This window comes from Thermobia domestica, chromosome 4, assembly GCF_964235325.1.
Source record: "Thermobia domestica chromosome 4, izTheDome1.hap1.1, whole genome shotgun sequence".
Lineage (NCBI taxonomy): Eukaryota > Metazoa > Arthropoda > Insecta > Zygentoma > Lepismatidae > Thermobia > Thermobia domestica.
This window is the reverse complement of record NC_137457.1, coordinates 290,911,374-290,935,411: the sequence shown is the minus strand read 5'-3', so window position 1 is coordinate 290,935,411 and position 24,038 is coordinate 290,911,374. Positions and strand designations below refer to the sequence as shown.

The 24,038-nt window shown below is 37.2% G+C and overlaps 2 protein-coding genes across 2 annotated transcripts in view; both read left to right on the top strand.

Moving 5' to 3' along the window:
• Positions 1-3,968: 3,968 nt before the first annotated feature.
• On the top strand, positions 3,969-4,430 carry LOC145683165 (uncharacterized). Its single transcript, XM_081754530.1, has one exon. The coding sequence runs from the start codon at positions 3,969-3,971 to the stop codon at positions 4,428-4,430; it is 462 nt and encodes a 153-aa protein (XP_081610656.1).
• Positions 4,431-9,997: 5,567 nt separating this feature from the next.
• The window catches only part of LOC145684162 (uncharacterized), a 99,304-nt gene continuing 85,263 nt past the window's right edge, over positions 9,998-24,038 (top strand). Inside the window, exon 1 of the mRNA XM_081756146.1 lies at positions 9,998-10,722. Coding sequence (XP_081612272.1) covers positions 10,306-10,722 — 417 coding nt within the window. The 5' untranslated portion in view covers positions 9,998-10,305. The remainder of the gene's footprint in view (positions 10,723-24,038) is intronic.

Genomic DNA, 24,038 nt, shown 5'->3' with positions numbered 1-24,038 from the left:
TTTTCTTTTGCTTGTTTTTCCGAAGTGAAAGGAGATAATGAAATGCAACTTATCACAGTTACAGATAATGTTATTCTACAACAGAAAATATGAACCTGAAGAATGTTCAGTGTTGCCATCCATAGAAATTATGGTGATGCCAGAATAACAACACCTTTAAAATCTAAGTTAAGGCAGCGACTAGAGGAACGAACTCAACTGAATTTGATTACGTATCATGTTGTTTTGGTATACTGTGAACTACTTTTTAAATAATAGTTGTATTTAGTTTGTAATAAACAAAATAATTTTAACATACAGTTATTAAAACTAAATAATAATGTTATTTAAAAAGTAGTTCATAATAATAAATAAAAAGTAGTTCACTTTTTAAATAATAGTTGCATTTAGTTTGTAATAAACCAAATAGTTTTAAAATACAGTTATTAAAACTAAATAATAATGTTATTTAAAAAGTAGTTCACAGGAAACCAAAAAGAACATGATACGTAACCAAATGCAGTTGAGTTCGTTCCTCTAGTCGCTGCCTTAACTGAGAGTTTAGGAGCGGTTTTATTCAGGCAACACTGTAATTTCTATGGATGGCAACACTAAAAATTCTTCAGGTTCATATTTTCTGTTGTAGAATAACATTATCTATAATTGTGGTAAGTTGCATTTCATTATTTTCTATGAATAAACAAGCAAAAGAAAAATAATAAATTTTGTATTATTTTTAGTAAGGCAGGCTCTTAAGCTAAGTGAAGTGAATTAGTGAAGTGAAGTGAAGTAAGTTAGTGAAAGTGAATGGATATAAAACAATTAGTGCAATGAGAATTGTGGGAGCAAATGAGAGAAACTCGAGAAAACTCATCAATATGATGTCCATCACAAACGTATATATAGTTTGGGATCAAAAAATGGAGTGAGAAAGTAAAATATTTCAATTTAACGTCTCAAAATTATGACCTTTAGTCTTAGGGAGACGGATGATTAAAGTAAGTGGAAGATGATGGAAGAATAGGTGGAATGAGAGTGTAGGAGAGAACTGTAGTACCAGGACACGATGTTGTCCACCACAAACCTTACTTGGCCGGTGATCGAACCAGGGTCCACACGGACCAGAGGTAAGCGCTTTACCACTGAGCCACCGTACCATCTCCTAGTTTGGGATCGAAGCAGAGATTCCTTGTACCAGAAGCAAAACGATTTACCATTGAGCAACCGTGCTCCCTTTTACTGTTAATATTATTATCATTAGAATCTAGTTTTTATGTTGACATTTCAAGTGTCAATCACTTTCTGGTAAAAACTGATCTGGAATTACTTGTTCACAGAGGTTGTCTGCTTCGTGATTGAGTTTCACTGGATTAATTATAAGGATAAGCAATTAAATTATTGATTTATATGTAAAAGACTCCATGGTAGCTCTTTTCTCAATAACAAGTAATGTTGAATACAACTTCTAGTATTTAATTGAAAAGTACTCTTACGTTTGCCTTTCTCTCTACTGAAAATAAAAGAGGCTTACAAACTGGTTTTTCTTCCATATTAAACTGTGAAACTAATTCGCGACATTCTCCACCTACCTTTGACCACAGATAGTGGCCTAATACAGGGTGGTTACAAAGTCCCGTTACTGCTGAAAATAAGTAACATAAACCACTAAACGTACGTAAATAACTACACGAAAAAACATGAATGACAATCTATATATATAAAAGAGAACGTACAAATCCTTTGTGAACTCATCACGCTAATACGGCTGAACCGATTTCTTTCATTTTTGGGGGGTTGTTAGGATTTGGACCCTAGATGGTTTTTATCATATCACTTTAATTTTTAATTACCAGTGTCTTGAGATAATGGACCATTCAAGTCTCCATAGTTCATCATAGGTAAAAATAAACGTATGTATATGCAACCCGCATGACCACGTGACTCGGCGGGTTAACATAAATGACAGGCGCTTGCAATTTGAAAGCGAAAAAGTAAAAATTATCTAAGTAACAAAGTTTATTGCGTTCCGGGGTGACCGCAGCGAAGCGGGGTGAACGCTGCTAGTGAACAATAATGCTTTCGAGAAGTTTTAATGAGACAAAAAACATTAAGTGTCCAAAGGATCAATCTGTCGACCGCCATTCTCATGACAAAGGATAATAACTCAGCAGATTCTATGCGACATTTTGCGGAGCATTACAGATGTAAACTTGAGTGAGAACTTCTTTCACAGCTTCTGTCAGTTCGGCAGTGATATCGTAACGGTTTTGTGCAACGATGTCGTTTACGAACCCCCATAGCGCATTATCACAGGTGGTGAGGTCTGGGCTTCGTGGTGGCCAGACACGTGGTGCGAGCAAATCCGGACTACCACGACCAATTCTATGCCCAGAAAAGATTTCCGTAAGATATTCGCGTACAGCGAGAGCATAATAAGCAGGTGCCTCATCATGCTGAAACCAATATGTCTCTTTTTGATTTCGTGCTCCTCCAAAAGAGGAACGAATGAGTTCTGCAACATGTATAGATATTGCTTGTGATTCACAACACCGTCGAAAAAGAACAGCCCAAACACGCATATACTGTCCCAGGTCTGCCCATATCATCACATGTGAGGAATTCTGTCCCGGCTTGTCATAAAGTGTGGTTTGTCCTTGGATCAAAAGACCACATTGCGTGCGCGAGAACTCCTGTAAATTGCACACTTCTCGGTAGATCACTTTACCGCGTTTTGGTATTGTGTCGAACGTCTGAAGGAATGCCACACATCCCTCCATTATCCGATCCATGTCTACGTCCGATAATTCTTGCACGGAGCTAGGTCGATATGGGTTCAAGCTTAAGTCTTGTTTCGTGTGCTTACATTAGCATTTATCAAGGATTAACGGGATTTTGTGGCCACCCTGTATGTACACCCATATCCAAAATTCTTGCCACATGTCTATAAATATGTTATTGTAGCAATATAATTTGATAACGAATTCACCCGGTATTTCTTATAATGTTGGTATGTGTATAATCGGCAGACATGTACGTAACAAATTTCATGTCAAAAGAGTAGTAAATAAGAACAATAAAACGAAAATAAAATTTTCTCCTCCATTTAGCAACATTTTGTTTTACTTATTCTAATTTTCGTATTTATAATTCTTTTTGTATGAAATTTACTACAAATATACATTTTCCGATTATACACATAGTATCAATATTAAAAGTACCCTGTAGAATCATTATAAAATTATATTCTTACAAGAAAACAGTTATGTGCATATGCGACAATCATTTTGGAAATGAGTGTACATACAAAGTTCTAACAAATAAAATTGCTTATTCATCCCACAAAGAAAAAAAAAAAAACCTGTCCATTTAACAAAATGGTTCCGTGTTACCAAAGTTGTGTTAAAATTCGGCACAAACCTGGTGCTCTTTCAACTTCATTGCACTTTGGAGTATAATGTTAAAGTGGTAGTCGTTAAATAAAGTATCTGTTATAATGGGGAGTCACTTTAGTAACACACAATTGATGTTTATATATACGTTTGTCAAACAACTACTTTTACAAAAGTAAAAATCTTCATTATAATAGGGACATTACTCTTATTAGGGATAATAAAGTGTAGTATAAATTATTTATAAGTAGTTATGAGGAACGAAATATAGTCAGCGATGAAGAAGTGATTATAACAACAGATGGTAGTAGAAGCATAGATGACTTTGGGGCCAGAAGATATAGATATTGTACGAGAACTGAAGCAGAAAATCTATGAACAGGAAAAAATGCCAAGTCAGTGCAGGGATGATGTTATTTTTAAGGACATGTACAAGAAAGTGGTAACTACAGAGGAATCAAAGTAATGTCACATACGATGAAGATTTCGGAGACAATTGTAGATGGATGATTACGGGAGGAAACATGAAAGGGAGAGGAACAATTTTGATTTGTAGCAAGAAGGAGTACAACGGAGAAAAGATTTATACTAAGACAAACTATGGAAGAACATCAGGAGAAACAAAAAGGATTGAGTATAGTTTTTAATGATTTGGAGAAGGCTTACGGTAGAGTATCACGTCAGGAAGTACGGAGATGTAGAGAAATACTTAAGTATAATTCAGGAGCTACGACCCAATTAAGATTTAGTATGGGATTAAAACGCCAAATCCCTGTTAGAGTTGGATTACAGGAGCGTTCAGCTTTAAGCTCTTACCTCTTCAACGTTGTCATGGATGTTATATCTCAAGGTGTGAGTGATGAAACCCTCTGGTGTATGATGTATGACGATGATTTTGTACTATGCAATACAAATAGAAAGGGAATTGAAAGCAGAGTAGAGAGTTCGAAGAAGTCTTTGGAAGATAGAGGCCTAAAAATTAGTAGAATGAAAACGGAATATTTCGAGTTGAACGGAAAAAGGAAATCGGGAAGTAAGACTACAAAGAGAACAACTGAATGAAGTAAAAAAGATTTAAGTATTTAGGTTCATTTGTTCCCGAGAATGGTAATTTGGACGTGGAAATAAGACACAAAATTCAAGAAGGATGACGAAATTGAAATAAAGTATATGGAATTCTGTAAGACTGGAGATTCACCGTAAGGAATAATAATAATAATATGATATACAAAACAGTGATTAAGCCAGCAATGATATATGGAACAGAAGCGTGGACAATAAAGAAAACAAAAGGAAAAAAGATTGAATGTCACTGGAAATTAGAATGCTGAGGTGGATGTGTGAGATAACAAGAAGAGACAGAGTGAGGAATGAGAGAATAAGGGAAAGAACTAAAGTTATAGAGAGATGTAAAAAGATATAGAAAAGAAGACTACAATAGTATGTCAATCTAATGGGAAGAACAAATGATTATGTAGTCAGAAGAGGGATGGTGATGAATATGGATGGAAAGAGAGGTAAAAGGAGACCAAGAAAGAAATGTATGAATATGGTTAAGAATGTTATCAAGGAGAAAAGCCTGACAGAGCAGGACTTGATGGAGAAGAATAATCATCAACTCTCTTAAATGAGAAAAGACGGAGGGAAAGAAGAAGAATTAAGGACGACTTTACCTATAGTATAGAACTCGCCAAAGGCTTGGACAGAGCAATTTCTTCTTCTAATTCACCACAGCTCTTAATCAAGCCTCCGTCAGAATCCGCCCCCATTTCTTCCTGTCTTTCGCATTTGTTTTCCAGTTTTGTATGTCCCGGTGTCCTTCATATCCCCCAATACCATGTCCCACCATCTTTTCCTAGGTCTTCCCCTTCTCCTTGTACAATCTATGTTAGCTAAGAAAATCTTCTTTACTACTCTTTCTTCTCCCATTCTTACAATATGCCCTACCCATTGTAAACGGCTTATTGTATAGTTTGTTGTTGTATCTTATTCGGTATGTGTTCTCATGTATTTTCACTGCTTCATACATTTTCCTTAATATCTTCCGGTCAATACTTCCTAGTAGTTGTTATTTCTTCTTTCCACATAGTCCAAAATTCAGATTCATATGTAACTATAGGTCTAATTAAGGTTTGGTATATTTTCGTTTTGGTCTTTATGGAGATGAAATTGGATCTTAGTAAGGGAAGTAGTCCGAAGTAGGCTGCTGTATAGCCATGGTACTGCATATACTGGTAGAGTGCCATGAACAAACAAACAAACAAACAAAAAAATGTTGAAAAGCACTGCTTTAGATGTTTATTTGGGCTGCGCTGGCTCAGTACTAGAGTCAGCTGGCCTGGTGTTTGGGGTTCCTGGTTTGATCCCAGCTACTGTCAAATGGACTTTGTGTTGAACAAACATCGTTTGTGTGTAGCTTTTTTCGGGGTTCTCCCATTTTCTTCCATTTCCAACATCCCACCATTCGTTTGCTATTTCTTCCATTCATCACCGCTTCAGAGCATTTCATGAAACGTTCAATATCGTATTTCATTCCATTAGATGTAAAGAATAGCAGTTCTTTTCTTGTATGAAACGAAAGAGTCAATAAGATATGAGTCTGATTCTATTATATTATCAAACAAATTAATTGGTCAGAGCCGGAATAAGTTCGATATTTATTTTGACATTTTTATAAATTGCACGCGAGTTGCATGTAATGCGAACATAACTGTGAAAGAGAATTCCCCTTTCTTTTAGTTAAAGCGGATGTTGCAGTAGCGCGTGCTAGCAGGTTCAAACCAAGCTGGAAAGGAGTGAACACCTCAGAGATGTAAGTTTGACCTTCGTAACTTGGGTATTACGTAAGGATGTAAAGTACAATCTTAATAACTTTATTGAAAAAAGAAAAATACGTTTATAAAATACACTAAAAATTAATTTTTGTGTGGTAACTCAGTGCGGGTACTAAAGAGGAATTTTTAGTTCTTTTTTTTTTCGTGTAGTAGACTAAATCAGCGTATCTCAATCCTTTTTTTTTTTCCTTTGGGGCACACCAAAGTACGTTTCAAACTTTCGCGACATCCCTGTATGTGATTTCTCCCCTAGATACACATAAAAATACATACATTACATTTTGTATATAGTAATTATGGAACGATTATGAGATACCAATCTCACATAGCAAATTATGTAAGACTATTGAATAGAAAAAAATTAACATAAAAGAAACTTGCGACTCTTAAGCAGGAATATGAGAAAAAATATTACTATCAGAAACATAAGAAGACATCAAACATAAAACTAATGAAATATTTATCCCTGGCGGTTATTGCAAAGCATATCTATGCGTGGACGCCCTCTTGACAGACATACCCACATGTCTAGCGTTTCTTTCAAAAAAAAAAAAAAAAAAAGAAAGAAAGAAAGAAAGAAAGAAAAGAAAAAAAGAAAAGAAGAATGAACAGCGTTAAAAGCAAACTTGGAAGACAAGTGTGAAATCAAGTCGATTGGCGATAAATTTTTATTTTCTTCTAAATATAATTTCTTTGCGGAAGATCTTAGAAGACATTAAAAATCTCGCGATACAGCGGTTGAGAAACACTAGACCAAGACTGAAAAAGTACTTTGTGTTCTTCTCAAAATTGAGGGTTAAACTTTCTATGGATGTTAAGAAAGTGATTTTCTCATGCACAATGCTTGTAGTATCATTCCTTCATTTTAGGTAATGAGAAACATTATTTAGGGATTTTTATAAAAAGTGTTGTTTCTAAAAATTCTATTTTATATTATTATTATTATTATTATGGGCCGCGGTAGCTGAGTGGTAGAGCATTCACTTCTGGTGCATGAGGTCCTTGGTTCGATCCCAACCTATGCTAAGTGAGTTTTTTTTGGACAAATACCGTGTGCGTGGGTTTCCTCGGGGTTTCTCCCTCTTCCTCCCAATTTTTCATTCCACCATTTCGTTCATTTTTCATCATCAGCACCGTCTTCTTGAGCCTAACCTTGAAACCTAAAACTTAAAGATATTATTATCATATTTTAGTCTTATTCAGTATTTTTAATTGCATTGAAAATGAAATGAAATCTTTGAGTTTTACGTCCCACGATTATGCTGGCTAGGCTAAAGGAGACGGTGATGATGAGAAATGAATGAAATGGTGGAATGAAGGAAGTGGGAAGAAACGGGAGAACCCCGAGGAGACCCACGCACACGGTGATTGTCCATCACAAAGTTCACTTGGCGGGAGCCGGGATCGAACCCGGGACCCCATGCACCAGAGGCGAACGCTCTGCCACTGAGCCACCGCGGCCCCTCAATTACATTGAAGAAGGCAATTGTTTCTTATAACAAAAAGAAAAGGGCTCCAACTTGTCGGTATAACGTTAGTATAACACCTAACCGTCTGCAACCAGTCAAACGTCCGTGTGGATTCGGATTGTATAAGTGTCAGGCGCTCAAGAGTAGGGATGCAAATGAGCTACAAAATTTTACTAGCCCAAGAAAAAAAGCTACTAGCCCACATCCCACAATAGAAATAATTTACTTATCTTCGGTATTTTAATAGTGATATTAAAAACTCGCCCGCAGCGATTACCCACTCGCCCCGGGCGAGTGGGCGAGTGGTTATGTACATCCCTGTTTTAGAGTTAACTGATAAACCAGAGGGGAAATTACGTGGTAATATTGCATTATAATCGGATTTAGGTATTTATACACAATTTTAGATCTCTATTTTAGAATGGAAGTACATGAATTTCAAGTTCGGTTATTTGATTTTAACGAACAGCAAAATTACCTAATAAAACTATTGTAAAAAATATATCTAAATGATTAAGACGATACCTTTAATCAAAGAAGGAATAGTAAGTTGGTTTTGAAAGGAGAGGAACCGCGGTGTCGTTGGCTGCGTAACGTGGCAGTGGCCTCTCGTGCTGATATGTTCAAAGTTTCCCACTTTATGTTTGTATATTCCCTTCTTTTTGTTTATTATAATTATTATTTTTTGTCTGACTCTTCTGCATGAAGAAAGTTGTAGCCTACTTACCACAACGCAGCTACAATGATTCCACTACAGGACAGGAGAGCAAATTGGTTTGATCTGAATTTAAAATCTGTTTTCAGCATTGAGGCTATATGAAACAGGGCCTACTGTTTAAAGAAGGAACAGAACCGCTAATCAGTTTTGTGTCTGAGATAAAACAATACGAATCGAGAGCGTGAATCCACGAATAGAAAATAGGCCTACTCCTATTAGGCACTCGGTCACTATAATGCGCTATTAGAGCTGGATAGAGTGGTTAAATCAGTCCCAATGTTGTCCAAAAATGTATTAGCGTCAGGCAGGTAAATGATTGCGCAGATAGCGACATCTATTAGGGTCAGGAAAGCAAATAATAGCGTAGATAGCCACATCTATTAGCGTCAGACAGGCAAACAATAGCACAGATAGCGACATCTATTAACGTCACGAAGGCAAATAATAGCGCAGATAGTGACATCTATTAGCCTCAGGAAGGCAAAAATAGGGCAGATAGTGACATCTATTAGCGTCAGGCAGAGAAGCAATAACGCTGATTGCCACATCTATTAACGCCAGAGAGGCAAAAAATAGGGCAGATAGCGACATCTATTAGCGTCAGGCAGAGAAGCAATAGCGGTGATAGCTGTGACGATTTATTAACGTCAGAGAGGCAAAAAATATGGCAGATAGCGACATCTATTAGCGTCAGGCAGAGAAGCAATAGCCACATTTATTAGCGTGAGGGAGGCAAATAATAGCACAAATAGCGACATCTATTAGCACATCTGTTTATTGTTAGGATTAGCTTGATGCATAGTTTCAAATGTTTGCCGTTTTTTACCTAGGTATTAGTTTCTTGACGTTTATTAATGTCCAACATCCCACGATTATGCATTGAGCCTAAGTAAGGGAGACTGTAATGATGAGTTGAATTGAGTTGAGTTTAACGCCCCTTTCAGCAGCGAGGCTACATGAGACGGAACCTACTGAGTAACGTGGAATCCGAACCACATGAGCTCCCGCCGGAAATCGAACCGGGGTCTCCTATGCGAAAGGCGCGTACGCTAATCGCTTAGCCACGAAGGAGCTCACTCTGATGATGAGATGGATGATAACGATGAAAGAGGTAAAGTGGGACGAAACGGAAGAACTCCGAGAAAACTCTTGCTCACGATGTTTGTCTACCACATAACCCACTTGGCTGAAGCTAGGATCGAACCAGGGACCCCCACATAACAGAGGTGAGCGCTCTTCCACTGAACGGTACCGTTTATTATTTAGTATTAGAGACGTGAGTCCGTTGAGTCATTCTCTGTTAATAGAATATTTATCTCATTTAATCATAATGAGCTTTTCTTAGGTCGGTTTAATTGCCAAATAATTCTGAGGGAAACAAACAAAATAACTTTCCATCACATAATAGAGTCCAGCTCTCTACTCACTCATCCTGTAGTTATTTTGTTTGTTTTCACTTGCCGTAAAAGATCCCCTAGCTTTTCGCACAGTGATATTGAATGATTCACCATCCTTTCTGACTATGGCAACATTGTTTATCTGCTCTTGGATGAGAAGGAAAGAGAGAGGGAAAAATAAAACGAAAGATCTATTGGCATCTCTAGTGTGTGATCTTCAGCGCTCCATGCGGACAACTTGTTGTATTAATATTGGAGCGCGTAGATCGGAGAGGCCAGTTAGTTACGCAGGACGGCGAACTTGAAGCATCTGTGAGTCGACAGGGCTTTTGCTTGAGGAAGTCCAGTCATAAACGATACAGTCACACACACACGCTAAGCAAGGGAAGTTTAGTGTACACAATACAAGTGACTGTGATACCAAGCTATGCATATGAGTAACACAGTTACAAAAAAGTGCGGCCTTTAAAACTTTTTTTTTTTTTTTAAATATTATTTACAAGCACTGTCTGTGTGGGTATGACAATTGTTAATTCAGTGACGGGAAAGACTGTTGTTATTGATCCCACAATGAAGGACAACAGTTCGACTACCGGCAGCGAAACGACCGAATTCCTTCCGCGAGCAAAATGTGTTGTTACAGACGTGGAAATTGGTCGCTGTAAGACTTCCACACGTAAAAACTATTATCTGCCTTTTTGTTTATTGCTTTTGTTTATTGGGGGAGGAGTTATGTGCATCGAAGTCTATCGAACGAAAGAACTGTGGAATTTGCAGGCCGAACTTGATGCTTTACGAAATGAGGTCGCAGAACTTCGTCAAAGAACTCCTGATGAGAATTTACTTGATGTCCTCCGAGAGCTGGAGGTCGGCGGAGGAGCAATTCGAGGACCTGAAGATCCATTTCTCGATGAATTAAAGAAATTCAAGAAAGCAGTAAGTATTGTTTAAAATAATATTTTCCTTGCAGCTAATTTAGTGTTTACATTGTAAATACGTCGCATATAATCAGCTGTATTTGTCACTCTTGCCACAAACAAAACTAAATAATCACAGATGCCCCACAAAAAAAAAAAAAAAAAAAAAAACGACTCAGTGACAGCTATGACTTCGTTTATCGTTCAGCTACTGACCATAGTGTCATGAGTTCGATTCGAGGACTTTAACTCCCTCGAGGACTTTAACTCACGTAGAGCAATGCCATAGACATGGGAAATAAAATCTATTACACATAAGATACTTTTGATTTATTCATTAGAAAATTCAACACCGAGGTTATATCACACGAGACCAAGGGCTTAACGAAGTATCCAATTTAGTACATATATTTTCTTCTAAAAAAAAAAAAATAGCCTTCATTGATGATTGAGCCCGGAACCACAGACAGAGAACACAAGGGCTTAGTTACTTGGGAACGAAGGGACTGGTATCAGATCAAAAGGAGATGGATATAATAATATTTGGGCAAGTTTTTTTGTCGGATGGGGGGGGAAGACACGGTGGCTCAGTGGTAGAGCGCTCTTCTTTGATGTGAGGAAGTCCCTGGTTCGATCCTCTGTGCTCAACATTGCATCCATGGATTTTTTCAAATTTTTTTTTCCCATATTCTCAGTTCGCCAATTCCATAGAAGATACAATTAGAAACGTCATTTCATTTCATTTTATTTAGAAGTGACAGAAACATTTTCGGTGAAATTCAACTAGAAAACCTGTTTAATTCTATTTTAGATTAAGCTAGAACCCTGCGCACCTAAAATCAATTTTTTAACCCCCGAATCAAGATATTTCCTTTCTTTAGGAGATAAGGGAGGACCGCGGTGGCTCAGTGGTAGAGCGTTCATCTCTAGTGCATGGGGTTCTTGGTTTGATCCCAGCCCGCGCCAAGTGAGCTCTGTGATGGACAAACACCGTGTGCGTGGGTTTTCTTGAGGTTCTCCCATTTCCTCCTACTCTCTTCATTCCATCTTTTCCTTCATTTCTCATCATCACCGTTTCCTTTAGCCTAGCTAGCATAAACGTAGGACGTAAAACTTAAAGATTTCATTTCATTTTTTTTTTAAGAGATAACGGAAAGTCTTCCTGGTTCTTCTCGGTCGAAATCCCTTCATTTTAATGCTTAATTTGTGCATGTAAACTGTAAACAATGAACATTAATACAGTGCCCTGTCTGTGAGGAATTTGAACCAAGATTCATTGGAGCAAACAGACTTAAATGATAATATAAGCGTGTCCTTATGTTTGACTTCTGTGTCAGTTGTATTAACTGCAAAGAAAACGATATTAAGAAAATTAAGTCTTTTGGTTAATGTCCACGATTTTGTACTCTAGAATAAATGAAAAGAGTGATGACAGTGGAATAAAAGACATGGGAAAACCCACTAGACACATTCTCTGCTACATACTGACATGATCTGGGATTGAATCAGCAACCTCTCATAAAAGAAGTGAACACTGAGCCGTAGTGCTCTCTTATCCGAACTGGGGCTGATGATAGTTAATATTGTTCAGCATACGTGGTACGCGAGACCAGGATTTAATTCCGGTAAATCAGATGTATTTGAATCCCATGTTAAGCTGTAGGTACACGGCTCAAATAGCGTCGCTGATGAAAAGGAAAATGAAAGTCGAAATCAACCAATCAATGCCAAGGTTATTGCATTAATCATTATATTTTGTCTACGTTGAAAGTAGTGAAGTGAGAACAAAATGACATAAATGTAATGTGCTAAAACTAATGTCACAAGGAAAACAAAGTCCCATAGCCCTCCCCGCTGGCCTTTTGGCTAGCGCGTGCAGAGTCTCGGGTTCGAGTCCTGACGAAAAATCCTTGGAATTTGAATTATTATGACCGTTCGGTTTAACCTTAAACTAAGTTCATGTCTCTTATAGCCTCTGCGCTGGGAAAAGAACGCTAAACTTCAACATATAATTCCCCACGTTAAACTTAGAAAGTGTTATGGCCAGACAGACACCATGTTTTCAGTTGAATGATGTGTGTCGTCAATGCATTGTTTACTTCTGGATTTCTAGAAGTGCTTTCCTCTACATTTTAATTCTAGTAGCTCTCTGATTACGGCAGGATGTTATGGGTCAACATACAAAATTCTTTGCTCCCAAACGAGAATCGAATCTGAAATCACACGAATCAAAGACACAGATCAGACGCTAATTTTAAGATACGTATGACTTAGAAAAACTTTTATTAAGTTAGAATCTTAAGATCTTGTGAATGAAAGTCCAAACATCACGATCTAAAGATTATTGTGACGAAGAGTTCTACATTCATATTCGTAGTAACAGGTTATCATGATGGTTATGAAGAAAAGAAAATCTAGCAGGAATACTCTTTAATATCTTTCTCAGCCTAATCAATTGTACTATTACCGTGTCTACAAAACTTGTAATCAGTCAAAATATTCTGCACAAGTGACGTACACAGAATTTCATTAAGTAGAAGAAGAGATGGTTCAAATTTCCAAGTTCATGTCATTTCAGAATTTTTGCATACCATATTAACATAATAAATGTTACTTTTTCATAATATCTTATTGAATTTGTGGTCGGAGGGGGGGGGGTTAAAACTCGGAAATCCCGGTTTGGGTACGTCACTGTTTCGCAGATCACAATTAGTGATGCTGTTATTTAACGAAAAAAAATGCATTATTAAAAGATCCTACTTTAAATTAAGGATATCCATTTGCTCAGGCTAAGGAGCCGCACTATACACTTTTTGAAGTGGTTAGGGAATCAACTTAACCTTATCCACCGAAGAACACAGAAATATTTTCCTTACTATGTTTAATGAAAAATAAAAAATAAACAGTCTAGTCCCTATTTGATTTGATTTGATTTGATTTTGAGTTCAGCGTCTCTTTCAACAGCGAGGCTGTATGAGACGTAGACCTACAGCTTAACGTGAGATCCTGCTGAGAATCGAACCCAGGCCTCCACGTCAAAGGTGAGTACGCTAACCACTTTGCAATGATGAAGCTCCAGTTTCGTCTCCAAAACGTGTCATAAACGATACCTCGTCTCAAAGTGTATAAGTTTCTATTCGAAGAACTCCGTCTCGTTTCTCTTTCTGAGCATCACTATTTCCGACGTTCAATGTAGAAAATAGAATGTTTAATTGTTGATTGATAAATTAGCATAACAAAGGATCTTGGAATCATGAATTGAACTTCCCATGTTTATGACCGGTATGCTAAAACCGGTCATAAATGAAAGCCGATGATTGTGAAATTAACTAGTGAAATGAAAATATGAGTGAAAACGGGAGATTCTTGAGAAAAATCAATTGTCTATCATAAATTCATGTTGTCTCGGATCGATCTAGGGACTCCTTGCACGAGAGGTGAACGTTCTATCTCTGAGCTGCTCAGTCTTCAAAGAAACTTACGAGTACTTGCGAGAAACTGAATTAGTAAAGCTTATCGCATTTTTAATAAACCACTACTTAACAGATTTAAAAAGGAAACGCACGACACGCCTTTGTGACTCGTAGAATTGTCCATCACCACTTTAAATTATAAGAATTATGCTTAAAAAAAAAAAAAGTTTTCTAATCTCGTTTTTCGATTTTGTTTTTTCTTACATACATCCTCTTTAGAGATCTTGTTTATATGAGGAATGGAAAATTACTAAAACTACACGGATAAAGATGATTTCTTAACCAGTTTCGAAGTTCTTTTTTTTTATCATTCTTACTTATTAAAGTGTATTATATCTATATGTTAAGTAGTATCTAGATAACAAGTAAAGTCCTTGATGCTCTATAGCCCATGGAAGCTTATGGCCCGATGGATTGGGAATGTTGTACTGGATGGTAAGTGTTGAGCACCCAGATATCGAATCGTAACGCAAATCTTTCTAAGATTGGACTTAGATATCTCTTAATTCAAGTTATCCGCCGATTATCTTACGATATTGGGCCAATACTATAAAGCCAAACACTTCGTACCTCCACGGAATCGAACTGTGAACCACGTGAAGAAGACATACGCGCGGTAGCTATTATGAGAAAGAACTAAGAAACCAACAAATTCACTTTCGTATCAATGCTTTTCAACACGGAATTTTTAGCCACTGTCTGTCCACGCAGATTATTAACACTGCTAGGTTACTGGCATTCACTAAATTTTCTCAAAGAAGATTTAAGGCTTAGCAACTAATTCGAAAGCCCTCAGTTCTGAACATAAACACTATAGCATAGAATGACATGATTTTTGTGTATTTTACTATCCTGAAATTCTTAAAAACATATTTTAACAGAGGAAGCAGTGAAAGGACCACTAGGGATAGAGAGTGTTTCTTACAGACAGACTTTCAGAACCTGGTCAACCTCCCCTCGGAGTTCAGATGAATTAAATAGCAATTACCTGCCATTCTTATACAGGGCACATTCTTTAGCAAATAGTGTCCCAGTGCAGCCCTTTTACATTTATCGTTTTGCCCTCCCTTCTCCCAGAACAAATTTTTCTGGAACAAAGCTAGATGATAGACGGCTCACCTCTCACACGAGAGGTCTCTAATTTGATCTCAGGGCATGGGAGTTCGTGGTGGACATTATTATGTCCTTGGATTCGTTCACGTTTATCTCGTTTCCTCTCACGTTTCAATCTCCACAGTTCTTTCATGTTCATTTGCTTTCGTCAATCATGTGTCTTCTTTAGCCTTCAGGGACATTAAATATTTAATAAGTTTCATTATAATAGATATTGAATACGTTGGTTTTTTTTTTTTTTTTTTTTTTTTTTTTTTTTTTTTTTTTACTTAAGAGTAGAAACGCAAAATATGGTATACTAAATTTCGGTTTGTTATAGTGAATCACACGAGAAGGTCTATGTTTGTACATTTAATTTATTTTTATTACTTTATTTAAAATGATCCGGATAGAAACGATATAATTTTATGAAATTCTAGTGTCAATTACCCGCTTCGCTGGGTTAAAACAAGAAAAATATAGTAATATGTTAAGTTAGTCAGTCACTTTTTACTATAACTGAAGCGCTGTCTCATATCGGTCATTTTTTATTATATATATATATATATATATATATATATATATATATATATATATATATATATATATATATATCACCCTCCCCCAAATTACGGGGCTGAATTTGTGTTTAAACGGCATCGTAAGTGTCACTGTTCTTCTCAACGACTCCGAAAGCTATAGATTCAACACTAACATCGGTCATTTTCGATCATTTTTAAATATCTTCCCCTTTCCTAAGTTTCACTCTCAAAGTGATACGATGTGCAAACCATCCCAAGTCCTAACCTCGTTTATGTTGAAAATTTGATCGAGATCGGTCGGGTGATTCAAGAGATTAATGGCGGTGTGCATCAACGAAGTTCAACTGTTGAACGAGGGTTCATAACCAATCTCGGTGAAAATGTCTGTTGCACCAAAAAACGTTGAAGGTTAAGTCTCGGTCAAATGGTGGATAAACTTGGTTTTAGCTTGAATGGCCGAATTTGGGGGTTTAAACTTAGTTAATCCAAGTCAGTCTGTTTACATGCAATAATGTCTTTGTATTTTTCCACTAATGAAATTACGATACATTTCTCGTGTTCGGGAAAATTTTTTGCTCGTGGTTTCATTATTTTTTTTTCCTTCATAATTACGATAACTGAAATTAGACTACTTAAAACTCTATGCACACAATCTCGAAAGTCGAAAAGACCGGCACACGGTATGCTTTTTTCATTTGGTACTTTGTTAAATGAAGATTATAGAGAAAAGACGACAACCAATCAGAGTCGATTTTACAAATTGACCGAAGTTTACTTAAACGAGATGTACTGAACTTCGACTTTCAATGGTGCAACCAAAGTCCTGAAAACACGTTTAAACTTGAAAGTTTAATGTTGAACGCGTTTGAGTGAACGCTCGTTTAAACTTTGTTGATGCACACGGCTGTAAGAGTCACAAACGTAGTGACTTTCAATTTTTTAATATAGATTAAAAATGAAAAACAGGGAAGGTAGTTTCGAAAGTAAATTGACTGAGATTACGTGTTGTAGACCTTGTCTTTCTTTCTTTCCTTCCTTTAACCCTTTCCAGGTTTATGTAATCATAGAGATTCAAATTGAGCAAATAATATTTACCTTGGCAAAATGAAAAATGAGATGAATTTTTCTTTTATTTACCATCCTTATGTTCTGTAGGGGAAATGAGACGTATTGTAGGGGTAATTATTGAAAGTGCTTGACTATGAAATAATTAATGGAAGGAAACAGCAGAACTTCGAGGAAATCCATGGACACGATGTTATCACCCATACTCTTACAGGGAGGGAGCCGTCGTGCCGGTGTGTTCTACCACTGATCCAGCATGATCCTCTAGCTTTCTACGTGACCAAGACTTGTTACATCACTTTAACTCAAGTGGCTAAAGATGCTGAGTCAACACTGCAGTTTCTGTGCCGCAAACTTCAGACCAAATACATTTGCTATATGAAATGATTCACTTGAATTATAAATTTAAAAAAGTGAAATGTGAATTCTATATACGAAATGTTTCACTAACTCGAAGCTTTTGTTGAAAACGAGTAAGGAACAGGACATACAACTGATTCGCTAAGAGCCTATTATGGCACCAACGTCTCTTCTTTTCTTGTATTTTGTTTACATGTTAAAAGTTTAATTAAAGTGAAATGGGAAAGAAGAAACTTCGTTACTTATTTTTTTGGCAGCAGTACTGTATCAAGCTCTTGCCAGCAAATGTTTACATGTTCAGCTACACTGATGCCCAAAACTTTTTTTTTTTTTTTTTTAAAGTTAAAGTATGGTTGTTTTATTACAGAAGGTACTCGCGTTAAAAGGAACGTTTTCGCAACGGCCAATAAAGTACAATCAAAACTGGTAGCTGCGTTTACAAGGAACTCTGACTCAGTATTCTGAGACGATGATTATTTTCTTTCTTCCGTCCGTCCGGAATAGCTTTTAATTTGTCATATCCGCCTAAGCAAGTGAATCGTCCTCTTTTTCTTTTTTTTTATTTCTAAAACTCCCCCCCCCCCCATCCATATATCATCTTTAGTCTCTGGCCTGTTTTAAAGTGTATGTTTTTCAGCTGTTTTAACCAGTTGTTGCAGAAACAGAATAACTGGAAATGACGTTTATTCAAAGACCTCAACGATACAATGATGCGGACAAATTTGTTTGAATTTACTTTTTCGTGAACAAAAACGCTTAAGGCAAAGCGCCAATCATTTCAAGATCAAGATGTGTTGTAAACTTTCCTCTCTATCCAAACACCAGTTTATCAAAGATGTACGGTTTTAAATCTATTGTGTAAATAACCATTTCAAAGACTACAAAAGTCACTGACCTCTGCATACACTGTGTACATATAAACGGATGTACTGGGAAAATCAAGTTGTACGTACATAAATCAAAGACGTACAACTAGTGTTGAGTAATTTAAAGTTGTATTGTAGTAATGAAAATGACCTCAAACTTGAGATTAACTATAATGTTACTCTATTATTGGCTGTTGTGGCAAAATGCCGTGAATGCCATATTTTCTTATAATAAATCATGAATAAATGACTTTTATTGTAATGATTGGCCATATTTCCATTTTACAGTTGTTTCTTAAGTTTTGGTTTAGTTTGGTTGTTGAAGCTTAGTATTTTTTTCAACATAGAGGCTATATAAGGCGCGGTCCTACAGTTTAAGATGGAATCCATCATTATCATCATCATCATAGGTATTCTGACATTATTCTCAGGTCACTTGCTGAAGCTGAGAAGCTTCCATGTAGAGCTCCTCCGTGGCTAAGCGGTTAGCGTACGCGCCTTTGGCGTGGGAGACCCGGGTTCGATTCCCGGCGGGAGCTCATGTGGTTCGGATTCCACGTTAATCAGTAGGTCCACGTCTCACATAGCCTCGCTGCTGAAAGGGACGCTAAACTAAAATCAACTCAACTCAAGCTTCCATGTTCCACGATCTTCCGCTAACCTTTCCGTCTTCACATACGATTTTGCTGTTTTGATATCGTCCATCAATTGTAGCCATCTTCGCCCCCTCCTTCTTTCTCCTGCCACCATACCTTCTAGCACAGCCCTCATGATACAGTTCCTTCGTAACCAATGTTCCAAACAGTTTCTCTTCCTCCTTTTTAATAATTTCTAAAATTGTTCTTTTCTCACCCATCATTTCTAACGCTCTCCCATTCATTTTCCGCTCGACCCAGCTAATTCTTTGCATTCTTCTCCATACCCACATTTCGAATCTCTAATCGTTTTTAATCATTTTTATGTAATGTCTCTGTTTCTGCCCCATGCAGTACAATACCCCACACGAGCTACCGTAATACGTTCAAATTTTGTATGTGGGCTCGAATATGACGTTAGTGGTTTTCGAACTATTTTCTGACTGATGGAAATACCTTAAATCTATACACAATTTAGTCTCTGAGACACAGGGCCGTAACTTGTGGGGGCAGGGGGGCAACTGCCCCTAGGGAAGATCCCCGCCGTGCGAAGGGGGCCTATTTGCAGACAAAATTTTCTTACTCCATATACGATACGAATATGAAATTATAAATGAAGCATCAAACAGGTTCACTACATTACATAACACACTACAGCATACAAAAGATCAATAAAACAACAAATCGTGGGTCTATCTCAGTACAAAAAAAAAAAAAAAAAAAAATGTATACTGTTAAGGGCCCTTGAAACAATAATAACAACTCGTATGGCTTTGAGATTTGTCAATATTGTCCCCTTAATTAATTTGCCATGTATGGAACGGGCCCAGGGGTAACAAAGGCTCCGCAGCCCTTGCCGTGCGGGAGGGCATACAGAATCCAGGGGGCCCATGAAGAGTAAGAGAAAGATGAAAAGAGGGGACCAATAACTAAAAAAAACAACTTTTCTAGGGGGTCCAAATACGCGTATTAATGCTTGCCCCCCCCCCCCCCCCAGAAAGAAATTTAAGTTACAACGCTGCTGAGACGCCGTGAAAATGATGGGCAGAAATGGCACACTAAACCGAAAACATTTTAAACCATTACCGTAAGTTATAGTCAGTGGTGGACTGGCCATAATCAAGTACCGGCCCGATGGCCGCTGCGCCCTCCTCGGGAGGGGCTAAGACCCGTCTTAGCCTCGGGAAGGCGCACAGTTTCCTCTCTGAACACATTAAAAAAAAACAGTTATATACATAATTATTTTATAAATTTGCTAGCCTTTGGCCAGCTAGGGCTCCACCCCAGACCCCGCTATTTGTTCGGCCTGCGGCCTCGCTCTTTCTGTTTTCGGCGTGGGAATGTTATTAATGATATTAGATTTACCCCTAAATATATAGATTTGACTCTAATATCGGTCATTTTGGACGATTTTTACATATCACCCTTACCAATCCCACGCTCCGCTCCAAATCCCAGTATTTGCTCGGCCTACGGCCTCGCTCTTTCTGCTTTTGGCTTTGGGAATGTCATTATAATCTTAGGGACACTGAAATTTATAGATTTGACTGTAATATCGGTCATTTTGGATCATTTTTATATATCAACCCTCTCACCCCCACTGTTCCGCCCCCAGATCCAGTCTTTACTCGGCCTACGGCCTTGCCCTCTGGCCGAGTTTGGGTGTTTATATATCTTTCTTTGGGCTTCTCCAGGAAATTCAGATATTTTTGAAAGAATCCCTGAGGTGTATTGGAACAAAACCCAAGCGTCCGTCTTGAGACTATTGGGATCACTCGATGGAGAAGTAAAAGCAACGCTGCTGTAAAAATATTTGAACACTTTCATTACTGGGCACCCGACTCAAAGGATGCCAGACCAAGAAAATCAAAACTAGTATATGTGGAACTCATAGCAGTTTTAAGTGTGATTGGCAACTCGCAAGAATTCAATTCCAAAGTCAGACATGATGCAATGTCTGTCATTCAAAAGTTGTGCTCCTTTGAGAGTATCATTATGGCTATGATGTTTTTATTGATTTTTCACCATACCACACCTTTATCAGACTACTTGCAAACAAAAAACTTAGACTATGTCCAAGCATGGCGCCTGATATCCTCAACTCAAGATAAGTTGAAAGAAGCTAGGGACCAGTTTGACAAAGTCTACAAAGCAGCAGAACACTTTGCAACAGAAATGTCAAATAGTATTGAAGGACTCATTTCAGATGTTCCTAGTCTAGAACAAGTTATTATAGAAACAGAATTGCCTGAGGTAAGATGTAGAAAAAGAAAGAAAATAGCAAGGGAATCAGCTTCTGATGAAGTAATTGAAGATAGTAAATACAGATTTTAAGTAACCGTTTTCAACTGTGTTCTAGACCAAATTTCTAACAGCATGCAGGAACGACTTGCTGAAAATCAAAGCTTATACTTAGATTTAGAGTGTTTTGATCCCAAGAAGTTCAAGAGTTTAAGTCTGGCTTCGTTGTCACTGAAAAGAATCACAGAATTAATTCCTGATTATGAAGAGGGAAAACTTAAAGAAGAGCTTCTTTCGTTTTCATCAATGTGGGAAGAGTTTTCAAAATCCCTTTATGAGAACCAAGAAAAGAATCAAGAAGCTGTTGAGGTTAGTACGATTGAAGATTTGATTGAAGAGGACAAGTTTTCTGAAGATTTCATGGAGGATGAGGAGGAATATTTGGGGCCGACTGACGATATTATGGATTTAAGGTCTATAAAATGCGATGAAGTGAAGTGCAATTTTTGCTTTAAGTGCACCTTCGATGTGATTCTGCAGTACAATATGTACTCAAGACTCTACACAGATTTATTCAAAGTTTATAAGTATCTCCTTACATTACCGGCAACACAAGTGTCTTGTGAGCAAGCATTTTCAAAGCTCAGATACATAAAAACAAGACTCCGTTCAAGACTTATAGATGAACATCTGGAATCATTGTTCTTGATGAACTCAGAAAGAAACATTCTGACCAAAATAGACAACAATCTTATTATTGACAAAATGTGTGAAAAAAGCAAGGAGATGCGAAGGCTCCTTCAAGCATAAAGCAGTGACTTTACTTTCATTTTCCAGTTTTGTTTTTGAATTTCTTTTTTCGTTAGGTAGGTATATAATTCTAAATTTACTTTTGTTAATTTGTAGTAAATGTTTTATGTATACTTTTTATCAACGGTTTTAAAAATAGATGAAAAATTAGTTAATGTTATGATGAACACAGCTTTAAAAGGACAGAAGTATGAAAAATAGCATAAACTCCAAACTTAACTCAAATCTTCAGTTATAATTACGCTGTTGACAAATGTAGCCGAAGAATTTAAACAACTAATGTGATTTTTGTGGTCTCAGTTAAAGTGTGCATATTTATATAGGCCTAATATATTTAGTACTCAAAGTCTCTTTGTTTGTTTATAAAAATATTGAATTTGTATAATTCTATCGTGATTAACTGCAATAGCTACTTGATCTTTTGTTGTTTTTTGTGTACTAATTTTCCGGGGTAAGCCCCCCGGCACTTCCTTTTAATAGGAGGGGGTTTTCGATACAAGCGAAAGCCTCGGATAGACGGCGCCCTCCCAGAGTATGTGACCGCGCCCTTTTTACATAGCCAGTCCACCCCTGGTTATAGTTGGACTGCTTCTCTATCTATGAGACTATCGTCGTTTAGTAGTTAGAGCATTGAACTCACGCCTGTGTGGTTCCGGGTTCGATTCCCTATGACACAGAACATGTAACACTATTATTAAGAGCTGAAAATTTAATATGACTAAAGAAATATGCTGTTTTCCCTGCTGGTGCTATATCTGGTGCGTGGGGTCGCTGCTTCAATCGCCGGCCAAGTAAGTTTGTGAGGATAACATAATGTCTGTGTTTTCTCGGGGTTACTCGCGTTTCCTCCCATGTTCTCATTCCACCAATTCTTCCATTATTATTGACTTGCCTTAATCTTCGTCTTCCTTAGCCTAAAGGGCATAATCGTGGGACGTTAAACTGAAATATTTAATTTCATTTTCTTCTGAGTAGTGGTTCGTCAAGTCATTCGTAATAATCTGTCCGTAATTTGGAAGTGTTCGTTAAGGGGCCTCATCCCGGCGAAATTAAAATATCGCTAATTTTACAGTAATTATGTGATATGTTCAAATAGATAAAAGATAATTGAAATATGGAACAAGAGCGCCCTAGACAAAATTATTTTGCGTGAGGTATCGTCGTATTCACAAGTCAACTAGTGGATTTCCGTTTTCGGCCGTTTACAAACGCGAAAATAAATGCCGATTTTCAAAATGGCTCGAAGTCGAAAGCAGATAAGTGAGTCGTGATAAGAGTATCTGATGTAAAATGATATTGTCTACGGTGCTCTTGTTCCACATTTCGATTATCTTTTATCTATTTGAAGATATCACATAATTACTGTAAAATTAGCGGTATTTTAATTTTGCCGCTATAAGGCCTCTTAAGTGAGATTTCATTAAAGATTTTCCATATTTCTTTCTTCTTTCTTTCTTATGTATAGAAATTCTCTTCAAACCAAATCGATGTTCCTAGAATAAAAAGACAACAAACAACAGCAAACTTTTTTTTTTTTAATCGAAGAGAATAAGAAACAGAAAATCCAATTGCGTAATAGTAAAAGCTTAAAAGTTGTTGTATAGCATTATGAAGTGTCAGAGGTGCTAAGTTAACTATTCTTGCTGCATAGAAAAACCGATGCCGGAACTTTTCAAGTGAAGAAAGCTTTTCAGATTAAAAAAAAAAAAAAAAAAAAAAATCCAATCGCGAGGCTCTTGCACGAGAATCAACCAAAAGGAAATTTACTTTGCAAGGAAGTTCTAATGGCGGCTCGGAAGCCTTATTATTAATTGTGCGGTTGACCATTTGCATATATATGTATATCCCTGTGCCAAGAAGGGCTTGGGGAGGAGGAGGAAGGAAGAAGCAATGGGATGTGAAGAGTCCTTGTGATAATAGATGCTCGTGCGAAGAGACCGTCTATTATGTAAAATGGCGTCTGTCGCCCAACAATAGACGATGACATTCCTGTTGCGTTAGATCGACCTTGTTCGTTGGAATCATTTCAGAATTAAAAACAAGTAATCAGGGGACCTTCTAAAACAGTCTCTCTGCTCTCTATATATCTATAGATGTACCGTCATCACCAAAATATTGTTTGCCATCCAATGACGGAATTGACCGATTCATTCATACATTCCGCGAGTCAGGGTGTGGTATCTACAAAGGATTCTCAGAATCTCAAGTGAAAATGGAAAATCAAACATCATTTTGTTATCTATGGTATACT